Here is a 24,105-nt window from a genome sequence, read left to right on the forward strand (position 1 = left end):
CCAGGAGCCATGGGGTGAAAAGCCAGGACTGTATTTCCAGGAGATGAAAACTGTTGTCTCAGCAGATGGGGCTGCTCGTGGTTGTTAAGCTTATCTAAGCAGTTTTCCCTACTCCTGTCTACTCAAGCATCTTCATTTTGCAATGAAACAATTAGTCACCAAGCCAGATGCCAAAAGCTGTAAACAAGGGGCACTCACCTAGATGAGGAGCAGACCTACTTTCTACCTTTCCAAGTGGTGAGGACTTTATATCTCTCAATTATGAAGCATCAAGGAAGAGAAAATAAACCAGAGCAGATTTGACATGGCTTTCCCTCTTTCTCAGGCTTTGGAAGGAACAGTCATTAGTTTAACAGGAAGAAGCTGAGCCTCCCCCAAAATCCAATGTCTTGATACAACTGTTCTGCCTTGGGCTGCTGGGATTAGGAGGCTGGAAGTGTTCCTCCTCAGCCTGAAATACCAGGGCTGCATCGTGCCAGAAAATAACAAAGAAAAATGAGGGGAGGTGGGGCGAGGGGTGGTGAGGAAGAGAAATAAAAGAGCTAAAAGAGGAGCTGGGTATTTTTCACACATTTGAGTTATGCAGATGACTCTGAGCAGGTGGGATTTCAGTTTGGGCTTTTAATAGAAGGAGAACTGTCAGGGTATTTCTCTGCCAGAGCAAGCAAAACAATCTTGAGTGGTCTGTGTTCTGCACTTGACACCCTCTTTCTCTTTTCTCTTTTTTGGGTTTCACGTGGATTTCACCAAGGTACCAACGGCCAGGGAGTGAATCTGAAGCCAGATGGGGACTGAATGTGGCACTGAGCTCCAGCTGCCAGCAAAGGTGGCTGGGAGGATGTGCATGGCTAAGGATAACTATAACTAAACTATAACTATAACTATAACTATAACTATAACTACAACTATAACTATAACTAACTGTCCCTGTGCACCTTGGAGAGTGACAGTGAGTGCTTATGAGAACACCAGCAAAAAATGATGCCAGGCCAGGATCAGAGAGGAGAAATGCAGAAATGCTCTGCCCTTCCACTCAAGTAACTATTAAGCCTATCAATGTTGATCTAGCCAAATGTGATTCCCCTCCTTCCCAGTGCTCAGGTTTGATCACCTGCTGCCATCAGGCAATTCAAACCAAGCAAAAACCCAACCAAGCACTGTCATCACTTTTTATATTTATATTTTTGATTTTATTTTTAAGTTTTATTAAAAAACAACCATTATTAAAAATGAATCATTTACTGGAAGGCTTCAGCCAGGGAGAACTCTCATTTCAAATCTCATGAACAAAATGCAGCACAGTTATAACCATAGGCACAAAAAAGACCCCAGTTAAAAAAAAAAAAGAGAATACTTCAAACCATAGCTTATAACTATGCAATTGTCTCAATGTCAATAGAGAGAATTTTGTTAAAAGCCTGCAGATCAGAATTTCATGGAAGACTTTTAAAATCCAAGGGAAGAAGGAAGGACAGGCTTGTTTAAAAAAATAAAAAGCCCTTGGATGTACCTATTAAGCCCAAAAAATTGAAAGATGGTGAATAACTTTATTTAAAAAAGAAACAAAACAAAAATGAAACAAAACAAACAAAAAAACTTCAAAACATTTCCTTGGTCTGGGAACTTCAAAGTCAAAACCAAATAAAAATGGTCTTAAAATATATACATATATATGGCTTTTCATTTTTCCTATCCGTTTCTTTGCAAACAAAAATAAATTTAAGGGTGGCATTTGGTTTTTAAAAACGGTTCTGTGTCCTTCTCCTCAGCTGTCAGCTGGAGTGGATGGGATGGAGGCACTGACTGGTGGCTGCTCACGATGGGCTCAGAATCCCCCTGAGTTCTCCTTCATCCTGGCCAGTATCCGGGAGTACACAGGGGCTGCCGGGAGAAAAGCAGGCTGGGTGGGGGGCACAGAGCATCCCCCTGCCCCTCTCCCCCCAGCCACGCCACACCTTGCCCAGAGCAAGAGAAGAGGAGAAACCTCTCTTTAAGGGATGGGGGACACGATGGAAATTAGAGATGAGCCGGAGAAGTTGTTTTACCTAGTCGAGGATTCCTCTGAGAAACCTGCATGGAAAGAAAATAGAGGGTTTGCATAAATTCAACAAATCTCCAAAAGTCACAGGAACAGTTTGTATGTCAATATAGTTATCCTTAGTCTCCAACAGCTACGGATGGATGGCTCTTCATTATTGGGAGCTGATACATAATAGTACCATGCTAAAGTTACATTCACAGTGTGCTGCAAACTGAAGTTTTGAGTTGCAAAATTATTATTATTTTTATAGCTATTTATACATAATATAATTAAAATTATATAATATATAATATATAATATATAATATATAATATATAATATATAATATATAATTTTATATATACTATATATTATATATTATATAGAATATAATTAAAATTATATTAAAATTAATATAATTTTATTATTATTTAGTATAATTAAGAAATATCTAAATACTAATTAATTATTATTTCTTATAATTTCTCTACTAAATCATGCAAGAAGAGAGGATGGATCATTCCATGGAACACATACACTCACTTTCCTTGGAAGTCAGCACATGAATGTGACATGATCTTCCAATAATTATTACCAAAATGCAATTTCAGCAGTTTCACAGTGAGAGGTTTTTACCTTGGATAATGCAGATGCCTGTTTGAAGATTTCTAGTGCAGGATCTGCAGGCTCATCACCTCTTTCTTGTGGCCTTGAAGCTAAGGGTAGGACATTGAGAGCATTGAAATACTTGTCAGAGCATGCAGGCTGCTTCCTTCCACTATTTTCTGCTGAAAATCCCACTACAGACTAATCTCTCCTCACCAAACTGAAGCAATTGCCCCATGTCCCCAATCCCTCCCAAAGCAGTTTTGCTGTAACAATTTTCTCAGGACATTTCTCATCATGGACCTACCCTGTGGCTGTAAGACAGAATTCACAGCATAAATGACACCATTTGTGGCCATGATGTCACTTTCAGCAACAGGCTCCTTGTTGATATGTATTACGTTGTTTTTCTGTTCAGGAAAAGAAAGAAATAAAAATGTAGAAGATGAGAATCTGTTGTCATTTTCAATGGTATTAAAAAAAACCAATTCACTTTGCATTCATTCATTTACTGGATGGTTGAAGGCATTTTCATTCCTCTTGCCAATTAAGGAGAATATAAAGACAAATTATAGCCTGAGCAGTTTGTCCTGGAATGGCTGGCAGGCTTTGGACTTCCTCAGTGCAGTTGGCTGGGAATGCTGTCCCATGGCAGCAGAGCACATCCACCAGCATCCTGCCAGGGGATGGCTGTGGGGATGGGATCAGGACAGGGCAGAGCAGGAGTAGACATGGGAAAAGCCCAGGGTGCACGTTGGCCACTTCAATGCACCTGGAAACACAGTCCCTTCCATTTTATTTTTTTTTTCCTTCGTGTTTTCTTATGCATAGAGTAAGCCATGATTGCTTATTTTCTGAAATTATTTTTTTTCCTCAATAGAGGATCCAACATTCCCTAATGTAGTGTAGAGTTTTTGAAATGAAATTATATATCTAAATAAACTCTGCTGCGCTAAGGGAGCCCATGCAGAGATCATTTTCATTACACAAAAAGATATGTTAGCTGAACAAGCTATTCATCTCATTTATTTATGTTTTTCCCCCCCATGACTCAGGGTTAAATTTATAGCAGCTCCTGGAAATCATTTACAACTGGTCTTCTGGGGAGAAAGCTGAAGCAAACCACATTTCATTCTTCCAGCTTGTGGAATTGAACAATGGCAACAGTCCCTCCAGTACAGCCCAGACACCACTGGTGGGACCGTGGAGATGCTCCCACACCATCCAAATGAGCACAGACAGGAGCTGTGGTCCATGACATGGATAACCAAATCCTGGACAGCCCTGCTGAGCACAGAATGCCATCTGGGGTGACTCACCATGCTGACTTCCAGCTTGTCTCCCTGCATGGATTTCAGCCTCACCAGGGCAGTGACCGCGCCGCTCACCAGGATCTCATCAGCCACGTGGAACTTGAGGATGTTGGCAAGCTCCTTGGCATTACCTGGGGGAAGAAAACTTTTACAGCTGCAAACCAGCATCACTACTTGCTTCCCATATTTCACGTGCTGGAATGGAATTACTTGGAAATCACCGTAATTTCCTAGAAGTGTGAAGAAACAATGTAAAGTTGTTCAAACAATTCACACCAAAAAGCAGGCAGAAGGACCTGATTAGGGCACTGAGGCCATTCCTGCTGGAGCAGGTCAGGTTCCCAAATCCAGAAGGACACTGTCCCAATGTCCTTGGTACCTACCAAGCCTGCCCTACACATGAATTCTCTCTTTCTTGGGTTTTCATCCCTCATTCTCTCACTGTGCCAAGTGATAACCTGCTTCTCGGAATGAACCTGCTTCTCTTGCTGCTTTCACTTCCTAAGGAAGTTTGGGATGGGGTGGGGAAAGACCCATGTGAAATAAGGAAGCAGATAGGGCATTCTGGTATTTTCAAATGTCACCAAGGCCAAGTGTCACTTGGCAACAATCCTCACAGCTGGGTAGGAAGGGGAAAAGTGCAGGAGAAGTGACATTAATGTCTCATGGACTGATACCACCCCACTGAGTCTCTACTCAAACTGCTGTGCTTTGAAACAGATTTTGGGAAGATGAGGTGCTTTCCCAGCACCATCTATGTTCCAGAAGAGGTGGTGACGTGCTCAGCTTGGGCCAGCGGCACTTCTCCATCTTCTCATTCAGAGGACACAGAGTCACTGGCAAGCCCCACAGACAGACAGACAGACAGAGTCATTGCCAGCTAGTCACTGTCAGCTACAGGCAGCTAGTGCAAAGGTGGACTCCAGCCACAGCTCCCTCAGCAAGGAGGATTTTTTCTTTCAATTCTTTCAAAGATTGTATGCAAGTTTTTTTCCTTTATGGTTTTCCTTAGACTGGCTACAGCTCACTCTGCACACCCTCACCAGCACCATCCACCTCTTCATCAGAGGCATAAGCTAAACATTTGTGTGAGAAAAGAACATCTCAAGTGTCTGCATCTGGGAATCTTCATTCCTGCAGCCTTTTACAATGGCTGCAAAACACTTCTGAAATATTTATATGTTAAGCATAAGACTAGAGTGATATTACTGGTTCCTCATCCCTGCACTTAAAAGGATAACCAGCTACCATGGGTAGATGCTTCCCAAATTATGATGTCAATGTTTGGCTGGGATTTAATGACAAGACATTACATTCAAATACCTGACATTGTTTCCAGCCACAACCAGTTTTCAACATGAACAAAATAAAAGATCATGCTGCTTATCCAGAAGGGAGTAATTAAACATTCCCGTGCTTTTTTCCACACCCAGCCTGCATGCCATTGCTTTTCAGGATACTGGTCTTTGTCTGAGCTAGAATGGTTCATTGTTTGCTTCCCAGGATTAGACAGGAACTCTTGCTTTGTCCATGTACATGGAGAAGGAGAAACAGCCCCAGCCTTTTATTACTTAAATTTCATACAGTGTAACTTGAGGCTGTATGTGGATTATGTCTTCTCTTTGCAAAACTTACTGCAGACACTCTGATCCTCTGTTGTCAAGAGTCACATTCTCATTCTTTCATCCTTGAAAAAGGCAGAGGGTCTTTTAGAAATATCTGGGAGTTATCTCACTTACACCACCAGTACAGCCAAATTAAGTCACAGTGAGTTTGTGACACACACTACAAGCATGTTTTCCAAGAACACAGGCAGTATAAACCCCACTTGGAGAATTCAGTGCCACTCTCTGCATCCTCAGCTTCTGCTCATACAACTCCATTGGGTAGGAAGCTCATCCTTCCAACCGACAAAGAATGAGATTTAACAGAGAAACTTGGCCATTCCTCCCGGTACCACAGCAGTCCCACCCAGCAGCTCATCACCCAAGTGTTGTGGAGATGCTCACCCAGCAGTTTGTTGAGCTCCCCCTGGGGCATGGCCTGGAAAGCTTCATTTGTGGGAGCGAACACCGTGAAGGTTCCCGGCCTGTTGAGGTTCTCTGTCAGCCCTGCAGACTGGATTGCAGCCACCAAGGTACTGCAAAGCAAACAGGCATCAAATGCTTCACTGCACAACACTTCACTGGTCAGCTGTGTGCTGGGCTCAAGGGAGAGCTGGGGAGCTACAATGTGAAATCCTGCAGGGGTGCAGTAAATCAAATGGCCAAAATGGTGATTAGGGAGGAAATGAGCTTGAGGGGTTCAACCAGAACATCTGAGAAGGGCAAATCAACCTGGGAGTGCTGACTCCATGGGGACCAGATGCTTTGGGGAGTCAGAGAAGTCTGGCTACAGTGGATCTGATGGGCAGACATGGCCTCAGAGCCAGATTCTTGTGGTATTAAAGGAACCACTTACTCTTGGCTCACATTTCACTGAGGGTTATTTGAAGTTTCACCCCCTATAATTTAGAGAGACCATGGTTTTGGATGATCTTTCTATGCTAGAAAAACATATACATTGTCATGACTACGACCCATAACAAATAGAAACTGTTTTGGCAGCTGTTCTGATTCTAAGTGGCTCTTGGGAAGAGCAGAAAGGTCACCTGAAACGATGGTCTGCCTTGAGAACATCCATCACTGAGCCAGTCGGAGGAGTCAACATTTTGTCTACACTAAAGAGGGTCCCAAACCTTCCCCTCTTGTCATGGGCAGCAATGCAGGCATTTTCAATGCAAAGGTTCTGCAAACACAATCACAGAAAAGAAAGCTCCATTAGAGTGCTTCCAAAGAGAGATGTTGGTGCTTTCCACAGTGCTCATTTCCCCTTTTTACACAATTGCTGTAGCATCAGACCCTGAGCATCCCCCAGCCCCAAGGAGCAGAGCACACAGCAGGGACTCACATTGCGGTACACAAAAACCCTCAGCTCCTTGTCCCCCAGAGTCTGCAGCTTCTGTCCATGATACAGATATTTAGAGGAGAGCTGGTCTTTAACAATGTGGTTCAGGAGCAAGTTTCTCATGTTGCTGTCAATAACGGGGAGTCCATCTGCAGCAAAAAGTGTGGAAAGAACCAGTGATTCACTTAAAATGGATATAGACCCACTAAAAACCATTCAAACACAGAGCATTATCCACATCAGTTTTAAATTGTAAACCTGGATGCCAGTGCCTCGAGGCATTGGAGAGAGGATTTGCATACTTGTGCACTGAAATCTGGCTGAAAACTGTTTGAAGAAGATCTGTGGCCCAAACTGATGGAAGAAAGGGATTTAATCCCTGCTTTACCTTTGAACACATTATTCACTGGGGCAAGGAGGGTCACTCGCTCACTGCCAGTTAGATGAGAACTGAGCCCAGCTTGTCTGAAAAGGTCTGTCGACTTGGAAACTTCAGATTCTTGTGCCAACTCAAACACAGTCTTAGCTGAAAAGAAAAGCAACACATAGTAACCTTGCGTTAAAGGTTATCCACTCATCACTGTGCCCTCTAAATCCAGGATTTCCTTGGCAAAATAGACAAAAGAAAGGCAGCAGAAAGAACACTGCAGAGAGGCAGCAGTACCTGAGTCTGGGATCAGCAGCTCATTTACAAAATGCACCACACCGTTGGTTGCCAGGACATCCTTGTTGGCAATGATGGGCTTCCCGTTGAGGGTCAGCTCCTCCCCACTGCAGCCCACATCCAGGGTGGCTCCTTCCAGGGTCTCCATGGTCAGGCCAGCAATGATGGCCTCAGCACACATGGCTGACTTCAGGATGTGATGGTTCAGCAGGTCTGTGAGAGAGGAGAGCGCCTTAGTGAGCTGCAAAAACCAACTATGAAAGTGTTACAGCTTTAAGGGAACCTGTTCCATGGCCAGGGTGTACTCCATAAAATGCAGTCATTTTAAATTGAGCTGATTTCAGTTCCACTGCCTGTGAAATAAAATGCCTAAAAAGAGTCACTTTTTATACACTTTTGCCAATTTCAAAAGGCTTCATGTAGGTACTTGACTCACTTGTCAGGGGAAGTTACATTGATTGGATTTTACTTTTCTTGCATCTTGCAGGATCAATAGAAATCACCACTGCAAAAAGAGCTAAAACTCAGAAAAGGGACTGTTTCAGCTCCCTCATCCATATCTGGATGCCACTCCTGCTCTGTCTACACACATCTACAACCAAAGGGAGCTGGGCTGTCCAGTTAAAAAGGTGGACTCTGTCACACCTGTTTACTGCAGCTATTGTCAGAGTGAATCAAGGAGCTGTTGACTTGTCCTTGAGAAAAAATTTAGAAGCGCTGAAGAACGCTCTTCAGGCTCTCAATGGCCCCAGTGAACAAGCACTCACCCCTCAGGGCCTCGGGGTCTCCCAGGATCCTGTTCAGAGTTTCTCGTGGGATCTTCTCAAAGGCCTCGTTGGTGGGAGCCAGCAGGGTGTACTGCCCTTCGCTCTCCAGCAGGCTGCTGAGGTCAGATGCAGCCACAGCAGTCTGCACAGGAACAAGGACAGAGGGAAAAACACTTTCAGCCAGAGTACAGAGGTCAGAAACTTTGTCCAGGCACACACCAAGGGCCAGACTTATTGAGGCTTTTATAATTTCAGAGGACTTACAAAAAAATCCTGAATAGCTTCATTCAGGACTTTGGTCCCTTTAAAAATTTGACCCAGCCCCATGGTCCTCTGGTGTTCCAGAAATTTGAGTACAAGAGCCCTTTTTTTTGGCAAGACTGAGAGCTAGTTTGAATACCCAGATATGCCTGGAAAGGCTCACAGTACTTCCAGTGAATAATTCCAATCAGAACCCACATCTGGCTAACTGCAAATCCCCTGTGCATTTTCCTTAATTTGGCAAATACCAAGGCAAATAAAGCAGGACACATCAAATTGGGACAGTTAATATCTCCCAAGGCTGAGACTCCTCTACAAGAGTGAGGAGACAGACTCAGTGTCTGTTTTCTGAGCAGCCATAGAAGGGTGACAATTATTGTCATAAACCCTACTTGCACTGATAGCAAGCACTTCTCTTCCTAAATCAAAAGGATTTGTACAAAATCCTTGTACATTGGTACAAGGAATTCATCAGCAGTTCCAGGGTCACAGCCCAAGACACTGGCAAAGCTCTTCAGGACAATTTTTTGGGGGTGGGTTGCCCTGAGCATCTTTAAGGAGAGCTGGAGTTGACTGACCCGGAGGGTTTCCAGGCTGTCCTCAGTCTCAATGATCTGCTGGATGGTGTTGGTGGTGGTGGCGATGACCTTGTCGATGACATGAACCACCCCGTTGGTGGCATGGTGGTCAGCTTTCAGCAGCCTGGCACAGTTCACTGTCACAATCTGCACAGGGAGAGACCCACGGGTGTTACAGGCAATAAAACCAGAAGGTAAAGCAGCCTCTGTTGCTTTTCTATTTCTATTTCAAATGCAGCAAGCACTTTATTGAGTCGGCAAGAGCAGGAGTTGTATTTCCTTAAAATATCCTACCTTATTTTCCTTAATTTTGTCTTAAAATTTTCCACCAAAAGTGAGAATGTTCTATCAAGAATGTTTGAAATACTTCAAGTTTATAGAGCTTTGAAAATCAGTGGTTTGGTCTACCCTCAAGACTAAGAAAATAAACCAGAACCAATACTTGGGCAAGCAGAGTTACACAGCAGCGTGGGCTGCAACAGCATTGAGGAAAACATCTGTTTAAAACTATAATTTTCAAACTCCATTATAGTATGGATCTTAAATCAATAGCTGTCAACCTCAGCATTACAGAGTCCTGGAGGTCCCAAGACAGTGCAGGAGCTGCAAGGCAGCTGGAAATCAAGCCTGCTGTGGGTAGGCTTAATATGAGGAAGAACTTCTTCTCTGCAGGTGAGCATGCACTGAAACATGAGGTGTCCCTCAGTGGGAGCATCCATGACCATGTGGACACAATCTTGTGCCCTGTGCTCAGGGCTGACCCTGCTTGGGCAGGGAGGCTGGGCCAGGGGAGCCACTGTGGTCCCTTCAGCCCGAGCCAGAGTGAGCCTGTGAGTGCCTTACCCCGTTGGGATAGTGGTGGATCTGGATGGGCAGGTTCTGGTACATGGAGTTGAGGGTGGTGCCGTGTTTCAGATCATCTGTGAGCACCCGTTTGTCCACCATGTGGTAGCGGAGGGCGTTGAGCAGCTCAATGTTAACGTTGCTCACCAAGGAGTCCAGGGTCTCCTGAAAATCAGAAAAATCAGTTTTTCAGTACTGAGTGCAATTAGGTATCTGCTAGAGAGCACCAGGAGGTCTGGCTGCTCCCAAGGGACTCCCAAGGTGGGGGTGTGGGCATGAATATCAAGTGATTCATTCAGCCTCATGCCATTTGTGTGAATTAAGAGCTCAGCTTTCTAAAATCTTTATCTTTTGCCTTACAAAAGCAGCCAAGAGCTCTGACACCCAGTCCTTGGCACACAAAGGGATGACTGCAGTCCAGAGTGCACTTACTGCTCATTTCATTGCATTGACAAATACACTAAAAGACCTTTCCCAATAGCATCATCCCTGCAAGGGGCTCTGCTGGGGCATTTGGGACAGAGTCTTGGCAGTGGAGAGACCCATAAATATCCCCCTCTCCCTGCCCTAGTAGTTGTTCTTGTTCATAGGGATGCTTGACTGGGGTGGGAGCAGCAGCAGGACAGTAGTGACCACTTCAGGGGTGGAAATATCACAAGACACGGAAAGAGAAAATCAAAATGAATGTAAAGGAAATGTATATCTAATTGAACATGGGACACAGTCATGTAGGAATTACTGAGGCTCCAGCTGGGACTGGCTATTTGTACAAATTAAGAACAACCAAAATGGCAATGCAAGGGTGAATAAGAAAACTGGTAAGGGATGGGAAGCTTCTTGCTGCAGGTCTCAATTCAATCTCTAAAGGTAACAGGCAGGGAAAACTGAATGAGGGGATTTCTACTTCCACATCTCTCTGGTGATGGAATCCTTCAGAAGCAAAGCTCTGGAGCTGATGGAGCACTACAATGAAAACCCTCCTGGAAATCCACAGCCCTCCCTCTATCAGTACTCTGTCTATCCTGCCAGACCCCTGCAGAGCTGGATCTCCACTAGGGAAAACCAGAGGAAGAGGAGGAAGCAGAGGGATTATCTTACAGCAGACAAGGATGCCCAGGCCTCGTTACTGGGAGCAAAAATTGTGAAACTTCCAGGCCCTTCGATCTCTGGCCTCAGGTTGGAGCGGTCGGAGTAGAGCTGTGTGGTGGCAGAGCCAACCACTCCCAGAGTTTCATAGATGTTGGAAAGCGGCAGAGCTGAAAGAAGAGAAGGTTAAGTTCCCAAAACCATCATTCCTCCTTCTGGGAGAATTAAAGCATTGCTGGTGAGAACGCTGGGAAGTGCAGCACACCAGGGGACTGGGGTCTGTTCAATAATTAGATAATAAATGATCACAGCCTGACAGCTTCACCCTCAATTACAGCTGTGTAATCCAGGATCTACTGTATTCTTGGAAGTTTGAATGGACTTTTTCTGGGTTTATACAAATGTGATTTAGGCAAGCAAATATATTGATTGCTTTCACCCAATCCTGTTTGTACTCAGGCTTTTGGGATTTGGTGTTGGACACTGCTGGTCTCAGTGTCCACTGACCATGTGCACCAGCCCATGTGGTTAACTTGGAGCCATCAGACTTTTGTGGAAGGAAGTGTTCTGAAAGCAAAAGCAGGATATGGCTTTCTTCAATAAACTCAGTTTATTCCCCCCAGTATCAACTGTATTTTCTCCTAAATAAAACTTTGCTAACCCCATGCTAGCCAAAATATTCAAGGCCAGGTTGGATGGGGCTTGGAGTAACCTGGTCTGGTGGAAGGTGTCCCTGCCCATAGCAGGAGGTTGGAACCAGATGAACTCTAAGGTTCCTTCCAGTACAAACCACTCTGTGAATCTATGAAAATGAAAAGGAGCAGAGATTGGCAGAGCTGTCTCTTACTCTGTCATTCCCCTGAATTGAATTTCCAGTACAGATATATTACTTGCTGGAATAAGTAGGTCCCTATGGCCTCCCCATGCTCGATTAAGTTCAATTACATCCAAGGTTCTGAGTTGTCTGGAACATTTAGCATGCTTTGGAGCTGATCTGACTCTTGGCTGGTGCTCCACTGAGCCCATTTTGGGCTTGTTCGTGGCAATATTGTGCAGAAATTGCAAAAATCAAATCCACTTTGAGCAATTTTCTAACATTTCCCTTTACTAGGCAGCTGTATAATTTTAAGAAGTCTAAAAAATGTCAAACATGTTTTTACCAGCTGGGCAGCCTTTTTCTCCAGGAACTTTTTCATATCCAGGACAGCACTCGTAACTGATTACTCTGCAATAAGAGATGGATAGAGCAGATTAACCAGCAGTGTCTCACAGCTTTTTCTCTATTTTATATAATTCTGGGTCCATCCATACTGGGGATGTTTCCAAGCAGACTCTTCAGAAATACAGACTTCAACAAAAGACTAACCACACTTTTATCTCCTTCAGGGCTGCCTGCTGCCAATTTCTCCACAGAACAAAAGCAGGCACAATTTCTTTTCAAAAATACACTTTCCAGGAGACTTTTTACAAGCAGTGGATGGAAACTGATCCCACAGTCCCAACAGGACTGCCAGTGCTGGTTCATCTGGGCACATTTCCCATGGGATTTGGGATCTCCTCAGCTGACTGCTGCTGTCACATCTCATCACTGCTCCACTGTGGCTGTTCGACCAAACCAGCCAAGCATTTCCCTCTCATTTCACCCTCTTTCTGTCCACCACCAGAAATTATTTGCTTACTTATGGGCAAAACCCACCAAACAGACCTGGAGGGGAAGGAGAACCCTGTTCTCAGATATGTGCATTTGCACAAGGACTTGGGAAAAGCCCTGCAAGGAGAAATTCCACCCTGAAGTGGTGAAATGTGCATGCACAGGCAGCCTGGGCTGCACCACAGCTCAGCTGTGTCCCTGGGAGCAGACTCAGAGCAGCATTTCTTTAAGCCTGGCAGCACTGTCCCCCTGTAAATCCAAAGGGGTCAGAGGGACCATCCTGGGCTGTCCTGCTGATTTCAGACCCTAAATAAGCAAGAGCTTCCTGCAAACTGCATCCATCATCTGCAGCTCAATGGGAAACAATCATCTGATTCTCAAAGGTGGCCATTTGAGGGAACGTGGCTTGATATTAAGAAGGAGAAGAAAAAAAAAAGAAAAAATGAAAAGGGAGAAAAAAATCAATCCAGAAGTTGCCTGCTTATTTTTCCCAGGAGATTCTTTCACCTACTGCTCTGTGCTTGGGGTGAAAGTAGCAAGGCCGCCTGATTGATGGGCTGAGAGAGCCAGGGCATAGGTGTTCCTCCCAAGCACAAGCATTTCCTCTGTGGTCCCAGCTGAATTTGAGACAAGTAGGATGCTGTGCTGCTGAGGGTCAGCACACTCTCTCAAAGAGAGAGGAAAATCCTCCAGCTTCAGATATTTGTCATCATTCTAACAACCAGTAGAAATGCCTGAGGCTTAATAGGGAATTCTTCGGGATAATTAAGAGCCAGAAAGTGAAACAAATACCTGCTTTTGTGTGACAGAAGCAAATAAATTCTGTGTCACGGTTTCCTAAGAGAATTACAAACCAAACCCAGACTGATTGTCTAGACATTATATATTCCATGTGGGAAAGAGTTTGCCTAAAGCAATCCCTTCCTTTGACTACTGGAGATCTTAACACCCTGCTGCTCTGCTTTCCCAGCCCCCCTGTCTCGTGTTCATTGGAAACACACACTTTCTTCCCCCACCACTTCCCTCCCCTACCTCCAATTTTCCTTTTTTTCACCCTAGAAAACTAAATCCAGTCTAGACAGTTCCCTTGGTTCAGACCTGTAATCAAAGATGAAGAGCTGATTAAAGAGAAATCATTCCAAAGTGCTGACGAAGGCTTTAAAAGCTTTACTTACAGATCAATTGGAGATTAATGAGCTGCTCCAGAGGGGCAGGACATGGATGCACAGCCTGTGGCACAGTGGCTCAGAGCTGCCCCTGGTGCCTGCCAGCAGGGGAGGGCACTGGCAAGGGATGCAGATACCTGGTCAAATGGTAGGGGGGTGGAACTGGATGGTGCTTGAAGCCCCTTCCCAGCCAAACCATCCTGTGATTCCATTACTGCACCTCCTGCTTTTCACTGGGCTTGTGGGCATCTCCAGCAGGAAGGGAAGCTCATGGCAAGAAGCACCAGGGCAGAAACAGGGCCAGCTCCACTTGGGCAGGGCCTCCCTCAAGTTCCCTGTCTCACTCTCCCACTGAAGGTGGCCCTCAGCATCCCCTGGTGTGTGCCTGACACCCTCAGCATCCCCTGGTGTGTGCCTGGCACCCTCAGCATCCCCTGGTGTGTGCCTGGCTCATCACCATCCTGAGCTCTGGCAAACCTCTGCAAGGGCCCAGGTGAACACAGAGGTGCTCAGCCAAGGGCTGGCACCTGCAAGGAGCCAGAGATGAGGGTTATAAAACACTTTTGGCTTCAGGCATTTGGCCTCCCATGGCTGGTGGAGCAGGTGGAAACACAAGCCCACCCTGCCCACCCATGGGCACCACTGAAGGGGTTGTTCAGGGTGGCCTCAGGGCATGTCCCCAGCTGGTCCTGCAGCCACCTCCAGCCCCCAGAGAGGAGCAGCAGAGCCTGGCTGAAGGATGCTCAGTGCTGCTTTCCCCCACACATCCATGGGGCAGAGAGGCTGCTCTTGGCACATCCTGCCCCAGCTGGGTCAGAGCCTCATTCTGCTGCCCAGGGAGGAGACCTTCCCTTGAGCACCTCCAGGCACTGCTGCACACTGTGGGCTCTGCACAAAAGCCTTTGGAACTGCCCAGTCCATCCCTGCTCCTGCTGCCTGCTCCGTGGGCTCCATTGGCACTGCCCTCACACAGAGAGCATTTGTCATCCACTCTGCAACGCCTCAACCACAATTTCCTGACCTCCTCAATGAGTAATTTCAAGTCAAATCTATAGTTTTTTAGCCCCTGGTTTTAAAACACTATTTCTTTAATGTCTATTTGTGTCAGCCTGCAGAAGAAAGATCCTTTAGTTTAGGCTTTTATTAGTCATTGTTCCACTGCTGTTGCATTCTTAGGAGCTGAAATTAAATTTAAAGTGCATTTTTCAAGGTAATAAAAATAAGCTTAGGCATATATTAGTGAAAAAAGATCCATTTGTAATAATTTCCTGTAATAAAGCCCATATGTTTTGTTTTTGTAAAATAAGGGCCAGTAATTTTTTTCTAAACTGAGGTTGCCTTCATTCTCAAGACAAAACAGTGTATGGGGATGTGTTCCATTGCAAGCCAAATTCTGGAAGAATGAGTCCGGTGCACAAGGGAAGGAGAAAAATATAAAATACAAAGGCAAAATGATGACAATATACTCTGAATGCTGCTGTCTTTGTAATAACCAGCAGTGGAAAGTTACCTAATTACCAAAACACTTTTGTCTCAGTGCTCCTTGAAATCAAAGCAGTGTCAGACTTCTTGCCAACTATCTTATCTCACTTCATCAGCAAAGATAAAAACTCTACATAAATCCTCTACCTAATTTCCCTGTAACTGTGTGAGCCAATACTTCAGCAGAGAAAAACAAACTAAAAAAAGAAAAAAAGAAGCAGATAAAGAGGTAGGACTCTTCATCTGTGGTTTCCAGGCTGAAGAGGCAAGAAGGCTCTCCTTGCTGCTCCAGTCACTCTGAGCCTTCCAATGCAGGATGTGGCCCTTGCACAGGAGTGAAGCTGTGCTGCAGGAGTGCAGAACTGCTCTGCCTTCCTTGCTGAGGGATGGATTTCTCTGCTCACAGCCAGCTCTGCAGGAGCTCAGCTTTGCTGCTCAGCAGGTCCTGCTCCCTCACTGAGCTCCCTCCCACCACCTGTGTGAAAAGGTGCTCGGAGCAGGAAAAGGAAGGAAACCAAAGCAGCCAAACCCATCATCCTAGAGCCAGGCATTTTCACCTGGAACACACAAACAAGCTTGTGGCACCAGTGACCCTTTAAGAAAATACAGAGGGAAACAGCAGAGTGAAATTGATGAGATGGCTCAAGTGTCTCCTCCCCAGGACTGCTGCTCTCAGGTGGGAAAAACCTTTCAGGAGGAGGAGAAAATGACCATGCTGACCATACTTATGCATTCCACCATTCCCCAGTGCTGATGGGGGATCCCCCTGCCTGTGAGAGGAGCAACCACACAGCTTTAGGAGGAGACTGCTGACCACAGATCCCACACAAAGGCTGGATCCACCCAGTTAGGATAAATGTGCCAAATCCTGATTTTTTTCCTAGGATTTCAGGGTATGCTCAAAACCTGTCATGGACCAGCTCAGCCCAACAGGAGGGGCCAGTTTGGAGGTTCATGCTGAGCACCATCAGCTGTGCCCACCTGATCTCCTGGGCTCTGACACCTGAGCATGGCACGACATCAAACTCCTGACACTGCTGTAGGAATTTGACTGCTACAGCACAATGCATCCTGTCCTTTACAGCCCCAATGACTCCTGATTGCTTCCATATGCCAGGCACACCACGTCCAGTGGGAGCCATCACATGCAAACATTTGTAATCAGAGCTGTCCCAGGGTCCCCTGGAAACTCTGAGTCAAGGCACGTGTCTTTTGTTCTGCACCAGCCCTGCTGAAGGAGAGAGCAGGGCCCAGGCTTAGGAATGACTGGGAGGAGGGAAGACAATAACACCCATTGTGGGGATGAGGTAAAGCAAAGAATAGTGAGCAAATTCTGGGGATAATGGAAAGATTACCTCATAGGTTAACAGGCAGGTTAATGGTCTGTGTGCTTTTCTCTCAGTGATGCATCACTGGGTGAGACACTTGGGTAAAAGCAGAGAAAATGAGGTAGAAGAGTTCACCCCAAATGAAAGAGTTCTCCTCAAATGAAATAATGAAATGCCACCAGATGCCAGTTATTCCACCTCCTCCTGGAGATAAGTGGATGACTTTGTGTGTGCCAAACACAGCTGCACTCTTGGTTTATTTAAGGTTAGCTTCTCACTTGCTTCAGAACTAAAGAAATCCATGGCTGGACTGCTTTGCCTTTCAGTGACCAGAGCAGCAAAGCTCTCCCACATCCACAGCTGAGTTGTGTTTTTTTTGGAGACACACTGAGCTGCTCTGTTATCAGCAAAGGCAATGATGAGACCATATTGCTGTGCCATAACCTTGTCCACGTCATGTCAAGAAGCACCATTATTCAGCCAAGATGACAGCCTGAACTCTAATCACCCAAGCTAAGCCCTCCCAAAATTCTGTTTGTAGAATTAAGGGGAGGGGATCTGGTTGCTTGTTTTTACAACATTGCCTCTCCTTTTTTTTTTTTTCTGAAAAGAAATTGGACATAAGCATAACAATGGTACATGCACAGTACATGGTACAGGCAGCAATACATCCTCCTGAAGTACAGAATTTTCCTTCTTAGGGCAAATTCATGTGAAGTACAATGAAAGGCCAAAAGCTGTGCACAGCCATGACTCCAGGTTTGCTTCCCTCCTCCCCACACCAACAGCACACATGAATGCTGACAGCCAGGTGTCACAAACCAATGATGGCAACACAAATCTGCAGTGAAGAACAGCATGTTTCTATAGATCTAATCACCATTTACACTAAGCCATAAGGGAAACAAATGAGATTGTTTTTCCTCTCTGTTCTTGACCCTGCAGATCCAGGATGAGACTGGCCCAGAGCTCTGATCCCACAGCCAGGACTGCTCAAGGAATCTCTGCACTGCCCTGGGTGTTGGGATGGTCCATGCTGTGGGCCAGCAAGGGACTCCAAAAGCCCAGCCTGGACTACAGCAAGGAAAAAGATTCTCTGCTCCTGCTCTGCTGCCTGGCAGATAGTCAAGCATGCATAGCCTTAATTATCTGCTGACTGCATCTTCCAAAAGAATGTCCCGAGGCTGCTCACACAGATTCTTCATGCAACAGCTACTTGAATATTATTGTTTGCAATGTTAGACGTGGAATTGGCCTGCAAGTCTGATTAACTTTCCTGGTGGAGTCAGAGAGTGCTGGCTAAAGCTGACACCTCTTTCTTTTTATTTGTTTTCCTTTCCAAAGCAAACAGACGGAGATGAATTTTACATTCTCTCCAATATCCATCAGCTCTGGGCTGTGTTTTTTTCCCCTTTTTTATTTCTCAAATCTAGGCAGCATTGAGCCTATCATGGAGACAGTACTAGAAAACATCTGGCCCACACTTCATTACAGCACAGAGAGCTATATAAGTATATATAGAAATGCAATTAGAATAAACCATCAGGGTTCATGTTTACATGGCACTTTTCATTCTTAACATCAAAGTGTTTTAGAAAAACAAATATTTCTTAGGGGGTAAAAAGCTCACACAATTTTTAAACTGGACACAACGTGACACACACACCAGGGCTCTGACATCCCAAATCTGCCATCTGCTTCTGCCACCCAGCTCCCACCTCCACAAGGGGGTCTTTGGCACCCAGGGACTTACGTGGACTTCCCACAGATCTTCCTCTGGTACCACTGCTTGCAGTTGGTGAAATATTTCCTGTTGGTGCCGATCAGCTTCTGCACCGCGCACACGTTGGGGCTGCAGAGAACAGAGAGAACAGGGTCCTGTCAGCCTCCCCCTGCCAATGGTGACCCCCAGCACGGAGCCAGAGCTCACCTGACAGAGCCTGAAGAGCCCTGCTGGGATGGCAGGGGGGGAAACCTCAGGAGCTGCAAGTCAGCTTGCTCGATTCAGCCCTACAATGACTGCCATGAAGTGGAGGAAGCAGAGAAAGAGATCTCTCCTGACTCTGCCAGAGCATCTCTTTTTTCACTGAGTACAAATTCCTGACTCTTTTCCATGTTCCACCTCTCACCAAAATATAAAGAAATCAAGTGAAAATCCTTTGGTCAGAATTTCCATGGAGTACAGCTACTTAAAATTCAAAACTCAGCTAAAACCCAGGAAATTATGCAATAATATAAATCCTTGCAAAAAGGATTTGCAAAAAATACACCATTATTTTATAATCTAGGGCATTAAAAAAAACAATAACAATAAAAAAACCCCCCAGATATTTATCAGCCTACAGACTTGCATCTAACCCAGAACTTTGGCTGTATGATAGACTCAGCAAATTGTGGACATGAGGATAAAAGGAGCTGGATGAAGGGAAAAGGAGCAGTGGCACTGCCCTCCCCTGCTTCAACACACCAGATATGACAGCACAGATCAAGAGGGGCTGTACCAGCCCATAAGGTACCAAGAGCTCCTGCTCAGCCAGAAAACCTGCTGGTTGGTGTTCCATGTGTGAGTAACCCTGCTGGGAGCTGCCTGCAGCCCTGCAGCTTTCTAAGAAGTGGTATCACCGTGAGCAGAGATGTGGTCAGGCTGGAGCTGGGAGTTCCTTTGCTGCTGGTTTGGCCAGCACAGCATTTCCCTGCTCTGCCTGGCCAAACCAGCCTTGTGGTTTGTGGCCAGCAGCCCTGGCCACGTGTGTAGGCAGAACATGGTCAGCACAAAAGATATGATTTATGGATCTGGGATGCAAGGCCATCAGCTGCCTCTGGGCTTGACCAGAGGTGTAGCAAATGCTCCAGCAAGCTGAGGATGCTTAGCTCAGCTGAGGCTGGGTTCCCAACACCACCACCACGTCCCAGTAGCAGCACCATCACTACAAGTATGCACAGTATTGGCTGCCAAGCAGATGAAGGGAAAACAAATAATTAAGCAAAACACATAAATCATCACTTCAGCCTGTCAGAAGCGCTCTGTGCTGTCCAAGGCAGATTTTTCATTTGCACAAACGAAACTCCCAATGGGGTCTGGAGATGCTCTTGTGAAGGTCCTGTTGCTGTGCTGAGGAGAACAGGCAGCAGCCTGTGTCCTGCTGTGTCTGACCGAGGCGCTGCCCCCCAGAATGAACAAAGGCAGAGTTTGCAGCCCAACCACCAAGTCCTCCTGCGGCCGTGCTTGCTTTTCAGCGGCATCCCAGAGGGGCCAGGCTGCCATCATTAGCATGAATTAACCTGAGGGTCTCCTGGCTGCAGTGCCAGCCTCCGCGGGAGCCTGGCGTGCCTTCAATGAGCCTTTGTTGCTGCAGGGCCCAGCGGAGGCAGCATCCGACCCCGCGTGTCCCAGCACCTTCATCCTGCCCCGAGGGCAAAGAGAGGGACCTGGGGACACTCAGCTCATCGTTCCCTCACTGCTGCCACATCCAGGAATGCTGGTTTGTTTCTTCATGAAAGGATTTCATTCAGTTTCTGTATATAAGGCAGGGAACAAGGAGCAAGAACCTACTGAAAAAAAGTTAGAAATCACAAAACCAATCTTTCAGCTGGTGCAAACTGGCCCAGAGTCAGCGACTTCCAAGCCAAATCATCGCTTAGAGAGACGTCTGTGCTCTCTGACTCAGCCCACCTTGGCCACCCGGCCCCGCCGTGCCGAAATATGGTTCCAATTACATCGAAATTCCAAACCTTGCCTCGATTTTAGCATCTGGCTGACGGCAGTGGACAATCCCTCTAATATTCATCTTGACAAGCCTGGCTACTGAAGGACTTGTTTGATCACTTCCCCCACATCCCCAGGAGCAGCCTGCCAAGAAAACCCTTGTGCCTCCAGGACAGTTCTTCACTGCCTTGCTCCCAGCTCTGTGGGGCTGCTCCTCCCTCCCTGACTTATGGGGGAAAACTTTCCAGTTTTTGCTCAGTGTGGAAAAACCCCCGTTCGGGGCTGTGTTATCAATGATTCCTGCAGGCACGCTGTAGTAGCGGCTCCCTGCATTGCATGTCCTGGTTCCTTGCCCAGTCTGGCTTAAAATGAATTTGTCAACACTCTTCCCTCTCCTCGTTGGAGTTCATCACCTCTGCCATGCCGTTCCCAGCCAGCCACGCTGACTCCAGGATAAGACTGCCTATTGTTCCCCTTCAGCCAAAGCCTTTTGCTTGGCAGCAGCAGCTGGGAGCTGCTGGGACAGGGACAGCCCTTGGGAAGAGGCTGAGAAAAGCAGGACTTGATGCACAGATACCTGCAATGGCTGTGGCCATGGTGCTGCCCAGCATCACCTTGTGCCCACAGAGCTGGCTGGCTTTGGGAAGAGCACTCCTACATTTTCATTTTCAAATGTTAACGTTACTTATGCACTTTTCAGCTCCTCTCACTGACTTGAGCTGGTTCATTTTAAAAAAAGTTAATTAAGACGTACAAGTTTTGCTGCGGAGCCAAGCTCTGCCTCCCAGCTCGCTCTGGGCTCAATGGGAGCATTGATGGTGTGGGGGATGCTCACAGCAAAGGGTGGCAGTCCTGCTTGCACATCCCTCTGGGGCTGGCTCCTGCAGGCAACACAACACACCCCACATCCAGCATGTTTTTGGCTGGCTTTGTGCTGCTGTATCTCTCTGGCACATCATTAATCAACGCTCAAAATTCCGTGTATGTTCAAGAGTTAGCTTGGTAAAAATCACCCTCTTCATCACAATGGGAGCAGTGAGCAAGGAGCTGTGGACAGCTACGCTGGGTTTATCTCAACCCAGATGGAAGTTCTGGCATTCCATTGTGTCTTCCAAGGCACCAGAGTGGACCAGAGTCACATCTTACCCAGTGCCTCTGGTAATTGTGCAGGGTAAAAGCTTCTCCCTGCAGAGATGAGTGCACTGATTTACACCAGGACTGCCCTAACTCATTCAGCCTCAGCAAACTGCAATCTCAGGGCTATCAGCAGAACTATTTACTTAGTTTCACATCACACAGAGATGGTGAACAAGATTCACTGTATTTCTACATAAATCACTGCAATTCTGGCATTATTGACCTATTACAAATAAATACCAGCTCAGAATTTGCCTGTTGGATTGTGTCCCTGGTCAGGCATACAAACAGCACATCCCTTGTCATAAATCCTGACCTAGATCCCTGCCAGAGAATGTATCAAATTGCAATATTTAAATCTTGGGAGTTTTTTTAATTTAAAGCATTTCATGACCCTGCTTCCAGCAATGCACTTAAACAGAAGCTTCAACTCAATCACTGTCACCATCCCAAGAGATGGAAGCCAGCTGAAAGGTCTTTCATCCTTTCACCATTCCCAATTCTTAATAAACTTTAAAAACAGTGGGAACTACTATTAACATTGGTTAGTTTTCTGCCCATTAACGAACACTCAAAGTACTCACTCTATAACAGGCTGTGTATCAAGCAAGAGAGGTCTACATGCATTTTTCCATAGGCCTTATCTTGTAAGGTTGATGGATAAATTAGTGATTATTTTTGGCAAGAAAACTTCCAAGACTAACTGAGGTTTCCAGTCAAAGAGTAAGTTGATGCTGACTCCACAGAGTCATTGAAGCAGTTTTTTTCTTACAAATTCATAAAAACGAGAATTCTTTCCACAAAATTTTTAATGGCTCAAAATCTAGGGACTTTTACTCCCTTTTTCCTTAACAGGGATAAACTGATAAAGAAACATTGGAAGGTCCGAACTGACATCTGCAACACTAAGTTTGGTGATGGAAAGGGGGGAAAGTTTACGAAAGAGAAAAGGTTACCAGGGGATGAAAGAGAAGGAAATAAGAAAGAGTTATCTCTTCTCTTCCTATTATAAGAGGAAGAGAAAGAAAGCCGTGGTTACCGAGAGAGCTCCGCGCGGTGCCCACACGGTGCCCGCACAAAGCCCCGCGGCTAGCCCGCACCGGGCGCATCCCCCGCGGGCCGGGCAAACACGGGGGAAAAAAGGGTTAAAAAGACATTTCCCCTCTCCCTGGCTCCCCTTACCCGTGCTGCCGGCCGCGGAGCCGGCTGTGCTGCAGGACCTGCTGGTACGGGGACTTGGCGGCGGCGGCGAGCCCGAGCGCCAGCAGCAGCAGCGGCAGCGGGCGCGCCATGGCCGAGAGCGCGACGGGACCGGCTCGGCACGGCTCGGCTCGGACCGGCTCAGCTGGGCTAGGCTAGGCTCAGCACGGCTCGACTCCGCACGGCACGGCACGGCTGGGCTGGGCTCGGCACGGCACGGCAGCAGCGAGCCCCGTTAAATGCGGCGGCGGAGCGGGGGCGGGAGCGGCCCCACGGGGGGAGCGGAGCCGCCCGGCCCGGCCCGGCCCGGCGGGAGGGGAGGGGAGAGGGGAGAGGGGCCGCCCCCCGCCGGGGGCATCCATCCGTCCCTCCGTCCGCCCGCACTTCCATCCTCCGTCCGCCCTTCCATCCCTCCGTCTGCCCGCACTTCGCTCCCTCCGTGCCCCGCAGACGGGGGGAAGCAGACAGGCATGTTTTATATCCCCCTTCCCAGAGCAGCGTTTCATTTTCAATTCCTTCTGCATCCGGACTTTCGCCTCCATCCTGCCCCAAGCGGGATTCAGAGCGGGTGGTGCTCTGCCCCCTCCGGGATCCCCCTGCCCCGGGGCTCTCCTGCTTTCAGCCCAGCCCTGCCCACGCCCGTGCTGCTCCCCAGGTCCCCTCGGTGCCTCCTGGTGTCACCCACTCCCAGCGACTTCAGCACTGGCAGGGGTCACTCTTGGCAAGAGTTTCTTGTTCCTTTTGTACCAAACCAAATGAAAGCAGGAGCTCTTAGGCTGAGAAAGTTGGGATGCTCAGTCTGGAGAAGAGAAGCTTCAGGGAGATCTTAGAGATTCTAACAGTACCTAAAAGGGGCTTATAGAAAGGAAAGAGAGCAACTGTTTGTATGGGTAGATAGTGTTAGGACAAAGGAGAATGGTTTTAAACTAAAAGGGGAGAGATTTAGACTTGATATTAGGAAGAAATTATTCTCTGTGAGGTTGCCCAGAGAAGCTGTGGCTGTCCCATCCCTGGAAGTGTCCAAGGCCAGGTTGGACAGGGCTTGGAGCAAACTGGGATAGTGGAAGCCATCCCTGTCCATCTTGGAACAAGATGAGCTTGTAAGTTCTTTCCAAACCAAACCTTTGTGTGATTCTATGATTCACTGCAGCATCCCAGTGTTTGTAAAGGATTTGCTCTGATTGGACTGACATCAAAGTCAAAGGGTTCTTTCCTCCCTAAATCTGCCTGGGAAGCAAAAGGGGTCCTTTGGGGCCACTTGCCCTAAGGGACCGATCTGTGCAAAATGCTCCTGTGGCTTTGCAGACTGGGCAGTGTCCAGCAAGGGCAGCTGCTCAGCAAAGGATGGGAA

The 24,105-nt window shown here is 46.8% G+C and overlaps 1 protein-coding gene across 1 annotated transcript; it reads right to left on the minus strand.

Annotated features, from left to right (window-relative positions):
- Window positions 1–1,158: 1,158 nt before the first annotated feature.
- On the minus strand, window positions 1,159–22,998 carry TGFBI (transforming growth factor beta induced). The gene is made up of 17 exons (XM_074552138.1): window positions 22,737–22,998; window positions 18,465–18,563; window positions 12,245–12,309; window positions 11,097–11,254; window positions 9,999–10,163; window positions 9,156–9,302; window positions 8,317–8,458; window positions 7,550–7,762; window positions 7,274–7,411; window positions 6,889–7,034; window positions 6,590–6,726; window positions 5,949–6,079; window positions 3,946–4,070; window positions 2,934–3,036; window positions 2,657–2,736; window positions 2,046–2,070; window positions 1,159–1,881 (listed from the first exon to the last, which is right to left on the minus strand). The coding sequence occupies exons 1-17, from the start codon at window positions 22,844–22,846 to the stop codon at window positions 1,826–1,828; spliced, it is 2,040 nt and encodes a 679-aa protein (XP_074408239.1). The 5' UTR covers window positions 22,847–22,998; the 3' UTR covers window positions 1,159–1,825.
- Between the last annotated feature and the right edge of the window lie 1,107 nt (window positions 22,999–24,105).

This window comes from Zonotrichia albicollis, chromosome 15 (genome assembly GCF_047830755.1).
Source record: "Zonotrichia albicollis isolate bZonAlb1 chromosome 15, bZonAlb1.hap1, whole genome shotgun sequence".
Taxonomy (NCBI): domain Eukaryota; kingdom Metazoa; phylum Chordata; class Aves; order Passeriformes; family Passerellidae; genus Zonotrichia; species Zonotrichia albicollis.